The sequence below is a fragment of the Ictalurus punctatus genome, chromosome 5 (assembly GCF_001660625.3).
Source record: "Ictalurus punctatus breed USDA103 chromosome 5, Coco_2.0, whole genome shotgun sequence".
Taxonomy (NCBI): domain Eukaryota; kingdom Metazoa; phylum Chordata; class Actinopteri; order Siluriformes; family Ictaluridae; genus Ictalurus; species Ictalurus punctatus.
In genome coordinates, this window is record NC_030420.2 from 3,054,818 (window position 1) to 3,072,375 (window position 17,558).

At 46.0% G+C, this 17,558-nt stretch overlaps 1 protein-coding gene across 3 annotated transcripts in view; it reads left to right on the forward strand.

The window, feature by feature from the left end:
* The window catches only part of adgrd1 (adhesion G protein-coupled receptor D1), a 53,618-nt gene extending 37,107 nt beyond the window's left edge, over positions 1 to 16,511 (forward strand). For all 3 annotated transcript variants that reach the window (XM_053680072.1, XM_053680073.1, XM_053680074.1), the window contains 12 exons: positions 1,393 to 1,466; positions 2,829 to 2,952; positions 7,464 to 7,567; positions 7,678 to 7,789; positions 8,859 to 9,012; positions 10,530 to 10,596; positions 11,227 to 11,293; positions 11,600 to 11,691; positions 12,088 to 12,214; positions 12,469 to 12,510; positions 13,467 to 13,559; positions 14,742 to 16,511. In XM_053680072.1, the coding sequence (XP_053536047.1) occupies positions 1,393 to 1,466; positions 2,829 to 2,952; positions 7,464 to 7,567; positions 7,678 to 7,789; positions 8,859 to 9,012; positions 10,530 to 10,596; positions 11,227 to 11,293; positions 11,600 to 11,691; positions 12,088 to 12,214; positions 12,469 to 12,510; positions 13,467 to 13,559; positions 14,742 to 14,837 (1,152 nt within the window). In that variant the 3' untranslated portion in view covers positions 14,838 to 16,511. The remainder of the gene's footprint in view (positions 1 to 1,392; positions 1,467 to 2,828; positions 2,953 to 7,463; positions 7,568 to 7,677; positions 7,790 to 8,858; positions 9,013 to 10,529; positions 10,597 to 11,226; positions 11,294 to 11,599; positions 11,692 to 12,087; positions 12,215 to 12,468; positions 12,511 to 13,466; positions 13,560 to 14,741) is intronic.
* Positions 16,512 to 17,558: the final 1,047 nt, after the last annotated feature.

The window sequence follows — 17,558 nt, forward strand, 5'->3', positions numbered from 1 at the left end:
TACCCCTAGCCAGTTCAGGTATTTCATACACTTTCTGCCCCTAGCCAGTTCAGGTATTTCTTAAATTTTCTGCCCCTAGCCAGTTCAGGTATTTCATACACTTTCTACCCCTAGCCAGTTCAGGTATTTCATACACTTTCTGCCCCTAGCCAGTTCAGGTATTTCATACACTTTCTGCCCCTAGCCAGTTCAGGTATTTCTTAAATTTTCTGCCCCTAGCCAGTTCAGGTATTTCATACACTTTCTACCCCTAGCCACTTGAGGTATTTCATACACTTTCTGGCCCTAGCCAGTTCAGGTATTTCGTGCATTTTCTACCCCTAGCCAGTTCAGGTATTTCATGTGTTCCAGCTCAAGCACAACTGGTGTAAGTAACGAAGCCTTTGATTAGATGCATCAGGTGTGCTTGAGACGACACCTGTTCTGCGTATTTGTACTGTTGTGAGGGATTCCATTCAGGGGGTTGAATCATTTTGAGACTGGAGAAATCATTATAAGTTGCATTTTCAGTTGAATTTGGGGAAACCACTCGAAGCGTTCGTTGTGGTGTGTTGTGTTGTGTTCGTTTCAATTGCCTTTGTTTGATTTGTTCATCGCAAACAGATGAAAGTCTGTCCATTTTGACAATAAACCGGATTTGCAACTGTATAATGGCCGCCTATTGAGTATTTGTCAACAGTTATTAAATGTATGTCTAATATATCTCATTTTGCTTGCATCCAGTCTGCCCTCATAATGGATAATAAGCTCCTTAATAATTTCCTTCCCTATCCCGTAATAAGGCCCAACCCCGAGCCAAGACGGTCATCTTCCAGATCTGATTCATTAGATCGAAGTCATAGAACTGGCTCGTTTCCGCAAACTCTAACTCTTCTGACTCGGTCTCTACATTGACTGAATTGTTTGTGCCACATCAAGAGTCAGATGAGCTCCAGCGACTGGGCTGGCGGCTCTCCAGATCTCGTCTTCAGTTCACTTCCACGCTAGCAATTCGTTCCGTCACTAACTCCCCGTTCCTGCCTGCTCACTCCTTCACGCTGGATCTTACAGGTCATTAATAGACGATGTTTAGCAATCCAGGAGGAGATCTTTGGCCAAACACGCACTCCCATTTTACACAAACACTGCCATGGTGATACGCCGAGTTTTGCCTCATTGCTTGGCTTCCTCTACTTAAGACGTGACGGACTCGTACCGTCATCTTGCACCTCGGCTCCACGGAAAGGAGTACAGTAAATATCGCAAAACGCTCGGCTCTCTCCTCTCTCTCCTCTCTGATACGTCGGGTATGAGTCGTCAAATTGGGGAAATGAACTAACAGTCCTAGTTTATCATGATGTAGGTGTTACTTTAAAGAAATATTCTCTTTAAATCTCTCTAAATCTGTTTCAGAGCAAAGAGCAACAACTTCAGGCCATGAACGAGAGCAACAAGGTCTTCCTCTACTGTGCCTTCCTGGATTACAGGTAGGTCTCGCAACCCTAGGAATTTGTCATGGATTGAGCCAGACATGTCCGACATCAGAAAGTGTTATGCGTGAATATCTAATGCTGGCGCATGTCACTACTGCGCTGTTGATGTGTGTTGTGTGTATAGGTATTATGCTAATCACTTAGCAATAGTTCCACAAGGTGTACACTCATACAGAACACGTTGCAATTGCATTGGGATTGAATTAGCCAGAAATTGTAACTGTTGGCTTTTCACTGTGGTATAAGATAAATAAAACACTTCAGGACATGTGTTTGTCCCAGTGTTGTTCCTGATTGTGGTTTGCACATGAACCCGAATTTCTCAAATCGAGTTTCATATTAGAGCGCAATCCGGCAGTGTTTTCCGTTCTTTTTGGTTTTTTTTTTTTTTTTTTTGGTTGAGTCACGTATACATTTTTATTTCTTAAAGGATCTTGTGCAAAGAAAAGCAACATACTGAGAAATCACTTAGGACCAATAACTGCCGCCAAATTTAGGATTGCAGAAAGGTTGTAAATCGCAAGGAGCACTGCATGTTTGTTTTGGAGGGGGACTCCTTCCTTCCGCTCCTCTCCGTCTGTCTCTCTCTCTCTCTCTCTCTCTCTCTCTCTCACGCTCTCGTGTGGGGGTATATAATGGAATTTCACTCGCACAAGATGGACAGGAGGCCAAACCTGGGAAACCGGTGGGGGTGGGGGGGGTGGGGTGGGTGGGCGGGAGGGGGGAATGTCCGCCGCAGCTGCAAATTAGATAAGACTAAATACGCACGAAAACCTAAGCCGGGTTTCGAGTCTGTATCTAATCACTGAAATTAGGTTTCAGACAGGCTTCATATTTCTTTGTGGTGTTGTCGGATTGCTGAGCTCAGAAGTCATATCTCCTTTTGAGTGTATGCTTGTTGTAATGTTTAAGCAGTTGTCTGTCAAGCCAAGTAAGGTCAAATGCGACACAGCCAGAAGTAAACGTGTTCGTAAAGTCCGTGCTATCGCTCCCAGCGGCGTTTCGAGGAGCGAGCCGAGGACGTATCCGTGATGTGTTCTGTGTACGTTCGCAGCAAGCTTATCTGGCCAAATAATGCCAAGCGACGGAGGCTTGGAGTGCAGATGGGTGGTCTAGTCAAACAACGTGGCCAAGAATAGTGTTGTAACAGTGGCAGGGTTTAGTGTGAGCCATTATTAGGTGCTTGTTTATATGATATGAAGCAAGTACTGCCATGTGTATGTGTATGTGAGCTTTTATATTTGTGCAATGTGTAATGGCTGAACATGTTGTGAAACAAGATGTCCACTTGAAAGATTTGGAACGCAGTATGAATCCAAACAAAGGTCGTAAGGCGCGTTTCTGTGTGTGTTTCAGCTCCAAGGAAGGCGTATGGTCCGACAACGGCTGTCTGAGAGCCGGAGGGAACCTTTCCTACTCTGTCTGCGTGTGCAACCACCTGACTAACTTTGCCATCCTCATGCAGGTGGTTCCTGTGGAGGTGAGAATAATCAATCCAGCCATCCAGGGGATGGGGGGGGTCACATCGGTCTTATGATATGGGGGCGGTGGATGTTAACGGTCCAAAACAGCCGGCAGAATAGTGCTTCACACTGTATCATGATAGAATGCCTGAAACGAATCTAAAACAAAGATGTCTGACATCGTTTTGATTTGATTCTCAGACGCCTTGTGTAGTAGTTAACGTCTTGTCATTTCTGCCGTTCGATACGATTCAGTTTATTTATTTCCTAGCGCTTCTTTAGGGCTTTTATTAAGTAGCCCAACACCGTGTTCTCAAAACGCTGCATGTAGAGCAGCGCTAATTGTTTCTACACAGATGTGTGTATACAGATGTTACTCTTCTTGGTTGCGTAATCATTTAATGAACATCTTTTGTTGAAACTCCAACGGGATTGTTTTTTTTCACTATCCATTTACTTCTTCTTGTTGTTTTTTTTTTGTTTTTCTGGTGATATTATTCATTTCAGTCGGATTCAGACCCCAGTATTAGTGGCACAAGCGAAATTATTCGAAGAATTTGAACACAAAGTAGTACGATGCGTACCAAAAGAAAGACGCGTCCTCTCACGTCCGACGACTTTTATTTCCAGCTGATTTCTTACCGTGTGTAAATATTTGTATTGACATAAAATGAACTGAACTGAAGTTTCACGGACTGAAATGGAATAACGAGTCCCTGAACAAAGGCGTGGTCGATATTAAAAGGGACAGTCAGTATGTGGTGTCTCCTCCAGCTGCTTTAAGTACTACGGTGCAGCTCGTCCTCATGGACTGCACCAGATTGGTCAGTTCTTGCTCTGAGATGTTCCCTCACTCTCCCACCAAGTTCTCGATCGCGTCTGGACGGACACACGGTCGGCAGTCCTCCCTGTCTCCCTGTAGCGCCGTCTTAGGCGTCTTACTTTACAGACATCGCAGTTTATTGCTCTGGACACATCTGCAGTCGTCATACCTCCCTGCAGCAGGACTATGGCATGTTCACGCAGGTGAGCAGGAACCCTAGACATCTTTCTTCTGGTGTTTTTCAGAGTCAGTAGAAAGGGCTCTTTAGTGTCCTAACTTATTGTGACCGTCATCGCCTCCCGCCTGTAAACTGTTCGTGTCTTATGGACGGTTCCACAGGTCCATGTGCAATAACTGTTTATGGTTCATCGAAAAACCAATAACCCCTTTCGGATAAAGATCTGTAAAGCTTATTTGGATTTTATAAAATGATCTTTAAAATGCGGCGTCCTGAAAAGTGTTCACTTGACATGTGTTTTTTACATCTCTGTCCATGACAATGCTACTCTTTGGTGATACTCCAGAAACTCACCGCCTCCATGCTAATTGATGCGGTTAGGTTGATTTTGGAGTCCAGTCAGTTGGTCCACCAACCTGGTCGGAGCAGCGTTCCTGAGACCCATGTGTCCTGAGGAAGGATGGAAGGGGAGAGCACATATTTATTTTGCGGTCTTAAGGGGATTTCTGTGGGCGAGCCACCGTTAAATGCGGTTAAGCGTGCACCATATGGACACGGAACTTAAAATGATGCTAGGATTATATTTCACTACAGCGCTAGGCTATTTTAAGCTTCTTCTTTTTTTTTTTGGATCGGTGAGAAACTCTAAGGTACAGTCCTTGCGACTCCCATCGGTCTTTGCCAAGCTCACTTTCTCAGACGTTAAGGTCAGGTCTCAGTAGGAATCTTCAAAAATAAAAAAATAAATAGTTTCATTGCTGAATCAGATGCTTAGCTTTGTTTTCAATAGACAACCAGCCAAGACCATACAAGTTATGATTGGCTGAAGAGCTCACTAAATCTCCCCGAGACTTTAGAGAAGATGACATTTTGGAAGAAGATGAGAAGATTCGAGCGAGAGAGAGAGAGCGAGGGAGTACATTTTGTATCTGGTTAATTTGAAGCTCAGCGTTGTGTGTGAATGTGTCTCACAGGAGGCCAAGTGTGTGGGCTGAGTAGAGTGGACCTGAGGAGATTGTCCGCTCATTGTTAGAACACAGACTCAGATGCTGGATGTAAGTGCAGGTAAAATGGCGGTTTATTATCAAGGCAGACAAATCCAAATCGTAAGGCAAAAGCAGCGTGGTAGAGAGTCCAGGCTCGAGCGATCAGCAAACAGAGTTCGGGTTAGAGAGGCAAAACGGTCATCCAAAACGTAGGCAACGTAGGCTCAAAAACCAGGAAGTAATGACCGACCACGAGGAAATGAGGCCGATATAGGTGAACAGTGATGAGATTGCAAACAGGTGCGTGTCATTAAAAGTCCAGCGACTGTGAGCGTGGAAGCGTGTGTGTTGTGGGACGTGGCGTCCATGTTTGTATGCCGCTGTGTATGCTGGGAAATGGAGTTCGATTTGCGGTTTAGCCTAATAACAAAGTAGTTACTAGATACTGAATAAGAATTTGCGTGTAGGCGTTGCTGAGTTTTGTACGCAAGATGTTTCACCAGCTTACTTGTATCGTCGGAAGACGCCGGAGTTCCTCCTCGGATATGTTCTGCTTCGCTTTCGATGGCCATCGTTAATCGGAAATAAGTCCAGATCGCTCTGTGTCGTCTGTTTGTTAGCACGGTACGCTAGGCTTATCTCGCGTATCATCAAGCGGTTCGGGATGCTGGTATCGGAGCATTTCTTTACGAGTAGGAGTATCGACGCATCCCTAGTCAAGGATCATCATCCGTTGGGAAATTTTCAGTCGGAGACCAAACTCCAAAAGACCGACCGATGAATTACAGAGTGACCAACGTATTTTAGACTCCCAGGTGCAGTACAGCTTGGCTTTTTTTTTTGGATTTGTGAATAAATCTGTCACCAATCAGGCCTGTTCTGCCTGCGATTCTAAACTCTGCCTGTCTTCAGGCTTTAATTAGCGGCTTGCCACAGTCTTCCCGTCCAAGGGATCCGTCCTTTATTGGACACACACTGAGGAGATATTCCGGGCCCGGCATACAGTAATCACGAAACAAGAGGAAGTTCCAGCGTACATAACGTCCAGCTATGGGAACCGTCGTTTTATGAGAACACGCCACCTCAGAGGAATAGCTCTTTCCCTTTATTTATTAGGGAAAAAAATAAAGGTATTCATTATCTGACGTTATTGTATTTCAATATGTTTATTTTTACGCCAACTTGGGGTCGGTTATTTGCATGCAGACGAGCCTGAAGGAAGTCTCGCGGTGATCCGATTTCTCTCGAGCCCACCAGGCAGAAATAATACGAATAGAAAAAAATACATTCTTTCGGCTCACGGTCAGTCTACCTGAGCTCGAGACGTAGTGTTCGTAGTGATGATCGACGCAGAGACATTTAGGCATATAATTGATTTCACAGTGGCTTCAGTGGGTGATTCGGTTGATATTTCACCCTGCATAATTTGCCCTGATGTGCTACTATTAGAGCAACATGTTTTTTTTCCGAGCCGGGTTCGTAATGATGACTTGACCAGATGTTCGGGTCAAACTTTAAATATTTGGTTTAAAATGGATGAAAAAAAAAAAAGAGAAGAGCTCTTTCAAGTGAACGTCATCAGGACATATACGGAAAGCAAGTGGATCCGGCCAAGAGTAACCTTTGAGTTTGCGTTGAATTGACTGGCGAGGGTGAATTTCCGTGTCATTCCGACCTTCCTGTGGTTTCTGACCTTTCCGGTGGCTTCGTTCCGAATAACATGGACCTATTTATGACATGTTTACATAAATGTTTCATCCCAAAAAAAGAAATGCGGTATGTGGTAGAGACTGGAAGAGACTGATAGTTTACTAATCTAACGTGGTAGGGATTTCGCTGTAAGATTCAAATTCCAGCTTCTAACCGGTGCTCACACGAGTGAACAGTTGGAACCATCATTTAAGGTTTTTAATGCGATGTTCCAACGAGACAGCTTGTCGATATTCAGCCACTCACGAGGACTAAGTGATGGTAAATGTTCTGCACTTTGTATAACCTTAGCGGTCCTATAAAGCGCCAATTGTCGCAGACCTGCCATGCAAGGCGCTAGCTTGCCATCGGGAGCAACTTGGGTTAGGGTTAGGGCCTTGCCCAAGGACACTTCGGCATGCGGAGTCATGTGGGCCGGGAATCGAACCGCCAACCCTGTGATTAGCGGTTCTACCACCTGATCCACAAGCGATCTCCGTATCCATCCTCGAGACGGGCGTGTCTTCACGATATACGCATGAGCGTCACATTAACATTCCACGCGCACTCCACACACCTCGTCTTAATGCGAACCGATTGTTTTGAGCGTTAGCATTAGCTGCTTGTTGTACGGGATGTAGCTGGGTTGTGTTTTAAACTCCAACCCTTGGTTGCATTTTGGATTCGTGTGCAGAAAAGACGGAGCGCTTCCTGGAGTGTCTTTCCGACGGGAGTTAACCGGGTCTTGAACCAACGTGTCGCTGTATTTATTACCTGGGCTTATTTCTACTGGTCGTTTTATCGAAGGTACTACAGAGCGTAATCTTTATTGCTCTGATTTGTCCTGCACAGCTCTCTAAGAGCCATCAGGTGGCGCTCTCCACTATTACCTATGTGGGTTGTTCCATCTCCATCTTCTGTCTGGCCATCACCCTGGTCACCTTCGCTGTACTCTCGTGAGTATGCTAGTATTACCAAAAAAGTACACTTATTTAATATAGCTAGCTGTCTTTGTGCATGCTTATAATGTGTGTGTGTGTGTGTGTGTGTGTGTGTGTGTGTTTAGGTCTGTGAGCACCATCCGGAACCAGCGCTATCACATCCATGCTAACTTGTCCTTTGCCATCCTGGTGGCCCAGATCCTTCTGCTCATCAGCTTCCGCTTCGAACCCGGGACGGTAAGCGTCCTGCTCTTCGTCCGTATGTGATTCAGTGTGATCTGTCAGTCTCTTTCGACCCGTCGTGACGCATGTATTCCTGCCATGGGGAAACTTCTTCAGAGGCTCTGACCCTGTGTTTCCTCCCATGTTGGGGCATGAGAAAAAAAAACCAATAGCCTCCCTGGAGATTAATAATGCTAAAAAGTAAATAAAACAAATCAAGCTCCAGGAGATCCATACGCTCTTTGTTTCCACTGTGTTTTGTGTAACGGCCATGGAGATAATTGTGTTAGGAGTTCTTGACCGACGACTCTACGGTAGTTAAAGTGGACCTGCTTTTTCTTCCATTCGTCCTGGTGTATGCTTTGAGTGACTGGATGACAAGAGCAGCCAGACGGGCGTAATCAACATTTCCCCCGGTCATGATGTCTATTATTACGGAGTGCCTACAGCAAATACAATTAGGTCCTTTCTTGCGGCAGGATGTTTTCGTCCTGTAGGGATAACAGGACACGTCTCGTTACGGGTGAATTGTCCGAATACGACGAAGGTAAAGTGAGACGAATGTGTTGATCTTCTCGCATGCCTCCGGCGGGGCCGTCAAGACCGATTCAATAAAGCAGCAAAGCGATTTCGTTTGCTCGGCTCGGATCTCCCGTCCGAGGACGTGACCGCGCTCGGTCCTGGAGCAGAGCAGAATGTCCGTTCGTTACATCGGACGTGACCTCTGTGCCTGCGTTTCTCGGGGTTGAGTTGATAAGGAACTGATGAATACAGATAAATACAAAAACTCAACCTAGTAGTGACCCCAAGGTGTTAAAAATTAAACTCCAAAACATCATCCTTGCTCCACAGACCAAAACCACACACACTACCGTGTCGCCAGGTCACTATTGAACCAGGAAGGAAATAATACCCCATTATCAGTGGTCTTCTGGTGGGTGGCTTCTCTCCTTTTTGAGGAGTGGTAATATGTGTAGTCAGTAATTGTATGCCTGAATACCCCCTCCCCCCACCCCCTTTACTTTTAGAGCCCTGCGGTGTATAATTGCATGTTGACCTTTGACCCTTCTTCTCTGTCCTTTAGTTGCCCTGTAAGGTGATGGCGGTGCTCCTTCACTTCTTCTTCCTGTGTGCGTTCGCCTGGATGCTGGTGGAGGGGCTTCATCTCTACAGCATGGTGATCAAAGTGTTCGGCTCCGAGGGCAGCAAACACTTCTACTACTACGGCATCGGCTGGGGTGGGTGACGACGTGCACGTCCGGTTTTATCAGAGCACGCTCGCGTCACAGCGCCAAGGTCGGGGGTTCGATTCCACCATTCCGCCGCCCCGCGTGTGCGGAGTTTGCACGTTCTCCCCGTGCTGCGGGGGTTTCCTCAGGGTACTCCGGTTTCCTCCCCCGGTCCTGATTGGCTGATGTCCAAAGCGTGCGTAGTGTATGAACGGGGGTGTGAATGTGTATGCGATTGCGCCCTGCGATGAATCGGAACCGTGTCCAGGGTGTACCCCGCCTCGTGCCCGATGCACCCTGGGATAGCCTCCAGGTTCCCCGGCGACCCTCAAGGATAAGCGGTATACAAAATGGATGGATGGATGGTTCGGATCCCCAGATCTTAATCCCCCAGATGCTTCCCCAGTCTGTTTAGCATGACGTATATACCATCAGACGTAAAAATGAGACGTGAAATGAAGCACCTCCAACATTGCTTTGTGTGTGTGTGTGTGTGTGTGTGTGTGTGTGTGTGAGAACACTCGAGTGGGAAGTCAGTCCCCATTATGGCCTGTCTGAGATCTCACTACGCTAAAGAGCACTAAACTGCCGAGGAATGTTTTGCTAATACTGCTGTCACCGTTAATCACTGAGATGTTCTCAAACGTGCAGATGTTTTAATGCACATGTGCTCGTTCTGGATCTCTCTCACCCTTTTTCTCGCATCTTTCTTTCTTTCTTTCTTTCTCTCTCTCTGTGTCTCTCTCTCTACCACACACACACAAACACACACTCAGTCTTCTCTCGTTCTTAAAAGGATTCCTTTGATTTGTCAAAAAAACAACAACAAAAAAAAGAAGCATTAATCGCTCGCATGTGTTCGTAATAGCTGTGAAAGTCGAAGCGAGCTACGATGTTCGTACTGTAAGTAAACCCCTTTATAAATGATGAAATAGATGAAAGTTATTTATTGGTTTCCATGGTTACGCAGGATCGAGTGAGTCAGTGAAAATGTTCCTACTTAGACCTTTAGTCATTCCGTCAGAATGGAGGCTCCCTCTTTGTAAATGTCGTCTGGCAGGCATTCGCAGCTGTATTTGCGGCAGCGCGGACCGGACCGGCGCTGATCCAGCTGGTCCTATTATAGTTATTAGGACACGATCGTAAAAGTCCTGATCGTTCTTTAGCAGTTTTCGGTGCGGTATTTTTAGGGCTTGGGAATGCATTTGATCCTTTGCTTTTCATTTCCCTCTGTTTGATTCGATTTGATTCCGTCCGTCCGTCCGTCCGCCCGCCGAGTCGTCCGCGTTCACATGACATGGGCAGAACAAGGGGCCGTTTCAGTGCCTGTTTCCCTTAAGAGAAATAACGATCTCGAAAATGGTCTGTGTTGACTCACTAACACTGAAATATCCTATCACGCTTCCCTGCTCTGCTTTGTTTACAGCTGACATTTTGCACATCTGGGTTGTAAAAGGTGAAACTCTCTCTCTCTCCCTTTCTCTCTCTCCCTCTCTCTCTTTCTCTCTCTCGTTGTTTGTCCTCAGGGTCCCCGGTGGTCATATGCGTTGTGTCCATAACATCATCTCTGAGCAGTTACGGAGAAGACGGAAAGTGAGTAACCCCGCTTGTGTGGAGTCGGATAAATGTGGAAGAGTTTACTGTAATCACGTAACCATTATTCCTCTGAGCACACGCTTACGTCTTTGTGCTTTTGGTGAGTGTAGCGCTGTTTATCTGTGTATAGTTCGAAAAGGGAAAATAAATAGATGTGGAACAGTTTAGATATGAGCTATTGCGATCATCCAACACATGATGTGTGCGCGCGCGTGTTGAAAAGCGGCCATAAATAGCCATGGACGTGTTTAGATTTCCGTTTATTTCAACCATACAGCTCTGGCTTGCGTTCGAGTGGCCCCGTCGATCGGTGAAGGTTTTAGAGACGGGAGACGGAAAGTATCTAATATCCGAGGCTTAACTGCTTCGAAGTTCTCTTGGTGTCAGCCAAACACGTATTAGCAAGATACGGCGTCGCGACGTTGGGTAAAAATGGGAAAAGCGATCGTTAATACATGACGAAATCATCTAAAGGCTATGCAACCGCTATAAGATTTCTCCACGGAGCCGAACGGGTTCCTCTTAGCGTTGTGACGTCCGTATATTTAAAACCGAGGAGAGGAATGGACGTGAAAGTGTTTCGATCCGAGTGTTTTGTCTTTCTCCGTCCCTGTGCTTACCCTCCAGCTGCTGGCTGTCTCTGAAGAACGGCGCTGTTTGGGCGTTCGTGGCTCCGGCTCTGTTCGTCATTATGGTGAGTGTGACCTCAGTCTTACATCTACACACTCGGCCCTGCGTACGTATAGGTATGAGGTTCTCATTCCAACCGAGCAGGAACATCACCTGGTCCCACCTGTTTAATCACTTCAGCTTGGCTTTCAGTAGACTCAGGTGTGGCTTCTGCTTGGTTGGTTGGAATGAAAACCTGCACCTACACCGCCCCCTTTCCAAGTCCCCAAGTATTACCGTTTTTAAAAATCCACGAATGAGCTTTTTAACCATTTCTAGTCCGTTCCGAGTCGAAACTCCCGGTCAAACCAACCTTCCCTGTGCGTTTCAGGTGAATATCGGGATCCTCATCGCTGTGACCAGGATCATCTCCAGAATCAGCGCAGAGAACTACAAAGTGCAGGGAGACGCTAACTCGGTCAAGTGAGTGTCCAGAGTGTTCGGGCACGACGGAATATCGTTTGCGCTCTGCGGCGGTTTAAAGGACGTCAAACGTGACGTCACGCTTATGAGATGACGAATAACCTCAGCTAATTTGCATATGCGATGGGGTCGATCGGATGGGTGATTCACAAAAATAATTGCGCTTTATATATTTATATATATATATATATATATATATATATATACTCCATGACGCTTATATATACGGTTCACGTGCATTCTAAATCTCATTCCTAACTCAATATGAGTTTGAGTGCCATTGCTGTAACGCTGGAATGGTTTATCAGGTATATTACGTAGACAATAAGGGCACGGATTTCATTCTCTCACTCTGTGTGTGTGTGTGTGTGTGTGTGTGTGTGTGTGTGTGTGTAGGCTCACTGCTAAAGCAGTAGCAGTCCTCTTGCCTATCCTGGGCATCTCGTGGACCTTCGGCGTTTTGGCCGTGAACGATCAGTCCTTCCTCTTCCAGTACATGTTTGCAGTTTTCAACTCTCTGCAGGTCTGTTTGCACTTTTCACACCATTACGCTAATGACCGTGAAAAAAAAAAACGAGTAAAATAACGTTTGAACGTCCTTCTGAGCGATTACACAATGTAATGTGTTTTCTCAGCTTCGGAAAATAGTTTCTAAATCTTGTAGATGGAATTGATTGCAGCACGTAGTTATCCTTTTATTTATTTGATCTTCTCATCTCTTTCTTGTTGTTTCTTTTTTATTGTTTTGTGTGTGTGTGTGTGTGTGTGTTCTCGCAGGGCTTCTTCATCTTCCTCTTCCACTGTCTGCTAAACTCGGAGGTGAGACTGCTGGGAGTGTTTGTGCAGCTGTGAGTAAGGTCATAGCTGCGCTGCAGGCTTGGGAATCGATGACGCGTAGGAGTGGCGTTACAGCACTGATACGCCGGCGCGTAAACGCCGTGGAGAGGGTCGCAGTGACACCCGGTGGTGAAGCTCTTCCTGCAAAAAAAAAAAAAAAAAAAAAAACGAAAGAAAAACGATAACGAAACGATTTTATCAACGTAGCCAGCCGACTCACGGAATCGAATGACGAACGCCGACGCGCCTCGCTTTGAGCGCCGTCTTTAAATCCGCCTTCTCTTTTATAGATTCATAACGAGATATCGATGTTTATTCAGTTATTCACAGGCGTTCAAAGCAGTCCGGTAGCGTCGAAAGCCTTCCTGAAAGGCAGCATTGTGTTTTGTTTTTTAATGCAGTAAGCATAGTGTTGAAAATAATCACATGTGCAGTGAATGATGCGACACAGTTTTGTCACAGATCCATCTGTTATTCATAAATATGTCGTTTTAATAATAAAAAATATATATATATTTATATATATTCATATTTACGTATCCTTCTCCGGCGAATCATAATCTCGATTGCGGTCGAATGGAATTATGTAACTGTAATCGCAGCTCATCTGATTACGACCTCATCACGGCATTTGCTAATGGAGAAACGTCTCCGTGTTGTCAGGCGGTCCGGGGGTCTGATGTCACTTGTTCCGATCACTACTTCAGAAACTTGAGCGCTAAACAAACACTCGGTTCATAATTCATGACAAAATTTGCGAATCGTGCGGGGATTGTGTTTATTTTTTTAACCTTAGAAACTGTTTGTGACATGGAGACAAGGAGAAACACTCGAGTCTGGTAGATTAGACTACGACGTTAGGAACGGATGTTTTTTAAGCGACGCGGATGTTGTCGATGTTAGTGATCTTTAACCGGACTTTTATTTCCTTTTCTCAGGTCAGAGCTGCCTTCAAGCACAAGACCAAAGTGTGGTCTCTGACCAGCAGCTCCATCCGCAACATCAACGTTAAGCCTTTCAATTCAGACATCGTGAGTATAAAGCGGCACTTATTAGCTTTATCCATAAACCCTTTCTTTAATATCGTTCAGGGAGTTCGTTTGAGCGTACGGGCGCGCCGGAGTGTGAGCAAGTATCGCATCATAAAATATTTATGAATATATATTTACGTTACGTTTCGATAAGGCTTCGTCTATACACTTATATAGACGTATATAGTATGTATTGCATAACAGACACTCCACATCTAAATCTAGAAATAAATTTGAAAAATCATCAAATATAACATAAAAACATCCGATTATGATTGTTGATGTCGCGTGAAGTTTTCTGTACGTTCACACGGACGACGATAATCCGATACGAACCCGATTAAGACGATAGTCTGATTGAGAAACCAGCACGTAAACAGAGATTATCGCCGACCTTAATCCGATTAAAGTCACACTCGGAGTAAACACGACTGGAATTAAGACGTGTGGAGTATTTCCTGTTTTAGTCGCATTATCGGCGTGCGTCACAGACACGTACACACCTTAATCACACTGTTAACGTCGTGTGAGTTTTCACCGCATTGTGCGACGGGACACGATCACACACGGCAGCGCTCGACCGTTTGACGGCAAACAAGAGAGCACGGCCGCGTCCCAAACCGCGTACTTCCCTGCTATATAGTAGGTGAAATACACGTACATCGGCTACTATATAGATGATAAGTACACGGTTTGGGACGCAGCCCACGGCTTCAAGCGGTCGTCTGTTTGCACGTACGGCACGACAAATAATTAACCGCACTTGAAGCTTTCGTAAAATTACAAATAAAAACACCCAAAACTGTATACGGTCCCATAACGAAGACCGACTGTACGTCGATACGTGAAATTCTGGAGGGACGGCGTGACGCGGTGACGTAATGACGTGTGACGTTAATCGATCTATGTTCTATAACATGTAACACGGGAACATGAAAGGAGTATTCTAAAAGCGACTCATGTAAACACCTTAATCAGAATACTGTCTTATTCAGAATAAGGTCAATAATTAGAATACTGCTGTCCATGTAAACGTAGTGACTGATTATTGTTCTATAAGAGCACGTCCACAAGCGTCGTATTCCGTACACGATAAAGAGTGTGATGCGAAGCAGGTAGGTGTTGTATATCGGTGCGTTGATTCGTCGCGACTGAATGTTTTTTTCTCTCTCTCTCTGACAGATGAACGGAAACAGAGGGGGCGTGAGCCCGACAAGGATGAACACGTGGGACAAAAGCACCAACTCAGCTAACCGCATCGACCTGTCGGCGCTCTAAGAGTCAACGGACAATGGCTACTGAACACGAACGATCCACGAACGCGCAGTGAAAGTCGTACTCCTCCTCAGACACACCGGCTGACTTAGCCACCGTTCCTTTTCACGACGACTCGGCGGTTTGACCACGTCCTTAACGCGACCGGGGCGAAGAAAAGACCACGGCTAGTAGCCCCGACATGTACCGACGTCACCCTTTCTCACTGACACCACTCGCTTCACCAAGACAGACTAGAGTTCAGAGCCATATAGTAAAACACGTCACAGATGAAAACACAAGACTCGTGTTGGATAACGTAATCCCTTGTTCGGCGTCCCACGTCAAAGCGTCCTCCTCGTAACTCCGGTAGCTGCTGGATTCCTACTGCTGTCTGTGACTCGACACTAAACTGTGACACGGGATGCGTCTCGCCCGAGGACGAGGCCTTCTTCTGATATCTGATTTAGTCGGAATGAAAATCAGGCCCGGGTTACACGTGAGCCATGTAGTACTTTTCCATTACCAAGGCGCGCGAGCGCTCAGCTGGCGAGATCGCGCGGCCGCAGCGGAAGCCGTCCCCCGACGAGGAACCGAATACACGCGTAGGGTTCCGCCGCCGTATTTCCTCACAGATATCGTGCTGTAATGTTGTCCTCTTCCTACAGATACTTTATATAAATTATTGCCGTGACGTCGCTTTCACAGATATCTACTGTTTCGTGCGGACGAGACGGTTTCACGCGAATACCCACGAAGCCATTTCGACATCACAGAGCGATTAGCGCTACTAATCGCGCGAATTTGGCCTGTAAGCAGAGCAGATCCGTCAGTCAAGATCGGCATCGGCTTTTGTACCAAACGTCGCTCGTAAACGAAACGTCCGCACGGAGGTCGTTCCTTTAAACTATAATGCTGTAGTTGTTTTCTTGTAGCATAAATATTTAAGGTGTATAATGACGTAATTGTGCCTTTGTGACGTCTTTCTTCCTTTCTTTCTTCATTTGGACTTCTCGAACCCATTCTCTCCCTATTCTTGTTTCCTTTCTTTAAATATATATATATATAGACGGTTTGTGCGTCTCTCATTCGTTCAACCGCGATAACCGGACCGACGGCGATCGGCGAACGCGCTCTAGAGTACGCGTGCGCTACCGAAGAGATCTCTCTTCGTTCCAAGAGATCTCTCTTCACAGCTCGTTATTTTCCCGTTATTTCATCCATGGCCGTGAATCCCAAAGTGACCGTGTCACTTCCTTCTCAGTTCTGATAGACCGCGATCGTGACGCGGCCGGGGTCCGTGCACGGACACCGATACGCCGGACGCTGTCTATAAGGGAAAATATTTCGGAAGGTTCTTTTAAAAATCATTTAAAAAAAGCAAGAAGAGACTCCGAAGATGTAGGACTGATGAGTACGGAGTATAACGCTGAGGATGAAGCGATGTACAGCGCATTAAGATGGAAAAGAAAAAAAAAACAAAAACAACCCCGTCTTTATGTTTTGCATTTTCATACGATTAACAATGTGAGACTGTGTATTCTGCGAAGTGTTTCGTCCCTTGCTGCCGGCGTGGAGGCCGTTAGAAACGACAGTAGTGACGCTTTTCGGGGTCACACGGCACACGTCGTGGCAGAGAAGGTGAGACGAAAGTCTTTATTTATGCCGATGTCAAAATAAAACTCCAATATACTGTCACTGTGATGCGATCTTTTTTTGTCCCCCCCGCCCCGTGTGTGAACGAGCCCGTTTAAGAAGGACCGCGAGGAGCGAAACGCAGGCTTTCCGAGCGTCAGGCTGTGCGGCGGGAACGATTCTGACCTCGTCGGTGTATATTTCTCAACTCTTTCGTACGAGTTCGTTCAAACAAAATCCGATCTATTAAACGCCGATCAGCCGTAACGTTCCAAACGTGGACAGGTGACGTGAGTATCGTCGAAGAGCTCGTTACCGTGGACGGATGGGATGTATTCATTACGTAGCATGCGAACAGTCGGTCCTCGAAGTCGACGTGATGGAAGCAGGAAAAATGGGCAAGGGTACGGATCGACACGGGCCAGATCGCGATGGCCGGACGAGCGGGTCAGAGCTTCTCCGAAATGGCAGGTCTTGAGGGGTGTGTTCAACGTGAACACCGTATCAAGATGGAAACCTTGTTTCTTTAAAGACACTAACACCAAACGGCTCAGATTTAGGCTCGGATCGGATTGAAGTGTCTAAGTGCTAAGCGCTATATTTAGACGAAGACGTCGCGTTAGTGTCGCTCGTCATTCTTCCTCTAAAATGTGCTGCGTTCGATTCCGGTGTCGTTTTTTCTTCCCTTCTTCCAGTCGACTGACAGATATGATTCACACGTCGAGATACGGATCTAAAAGTAGATTATGAGCAGAGGGAAGTGTCCGTGTTAGGAAAGAACGTGGTGTTTGTTGACTTTGGCGGCGGTTTTCGCAGCGAGGCTGCGGGACTGACACCTGCCCTCCCAGAGGTGCAGCCGCTGATGTCAGAGCGGAAGAGTCGGTCCTGCCTCACAGCTGTCTTTCATCACGATCTGCGTAGGTCTTCTCTGGGCGGGGGACGCTGTTTATACCATTCCTCTGGCTCCCTTACAGATATTAGCTTAATCGGATTTCAAGGTTGGCTGCGCCCAAAGCTGTGAGGTTTTATCTCTTTACTTAGTCGGGCTGTGATGTAACGGGGTCGCTTTAGTAAAAAAAATAAATTAATAATAATAATAATAATAATAAT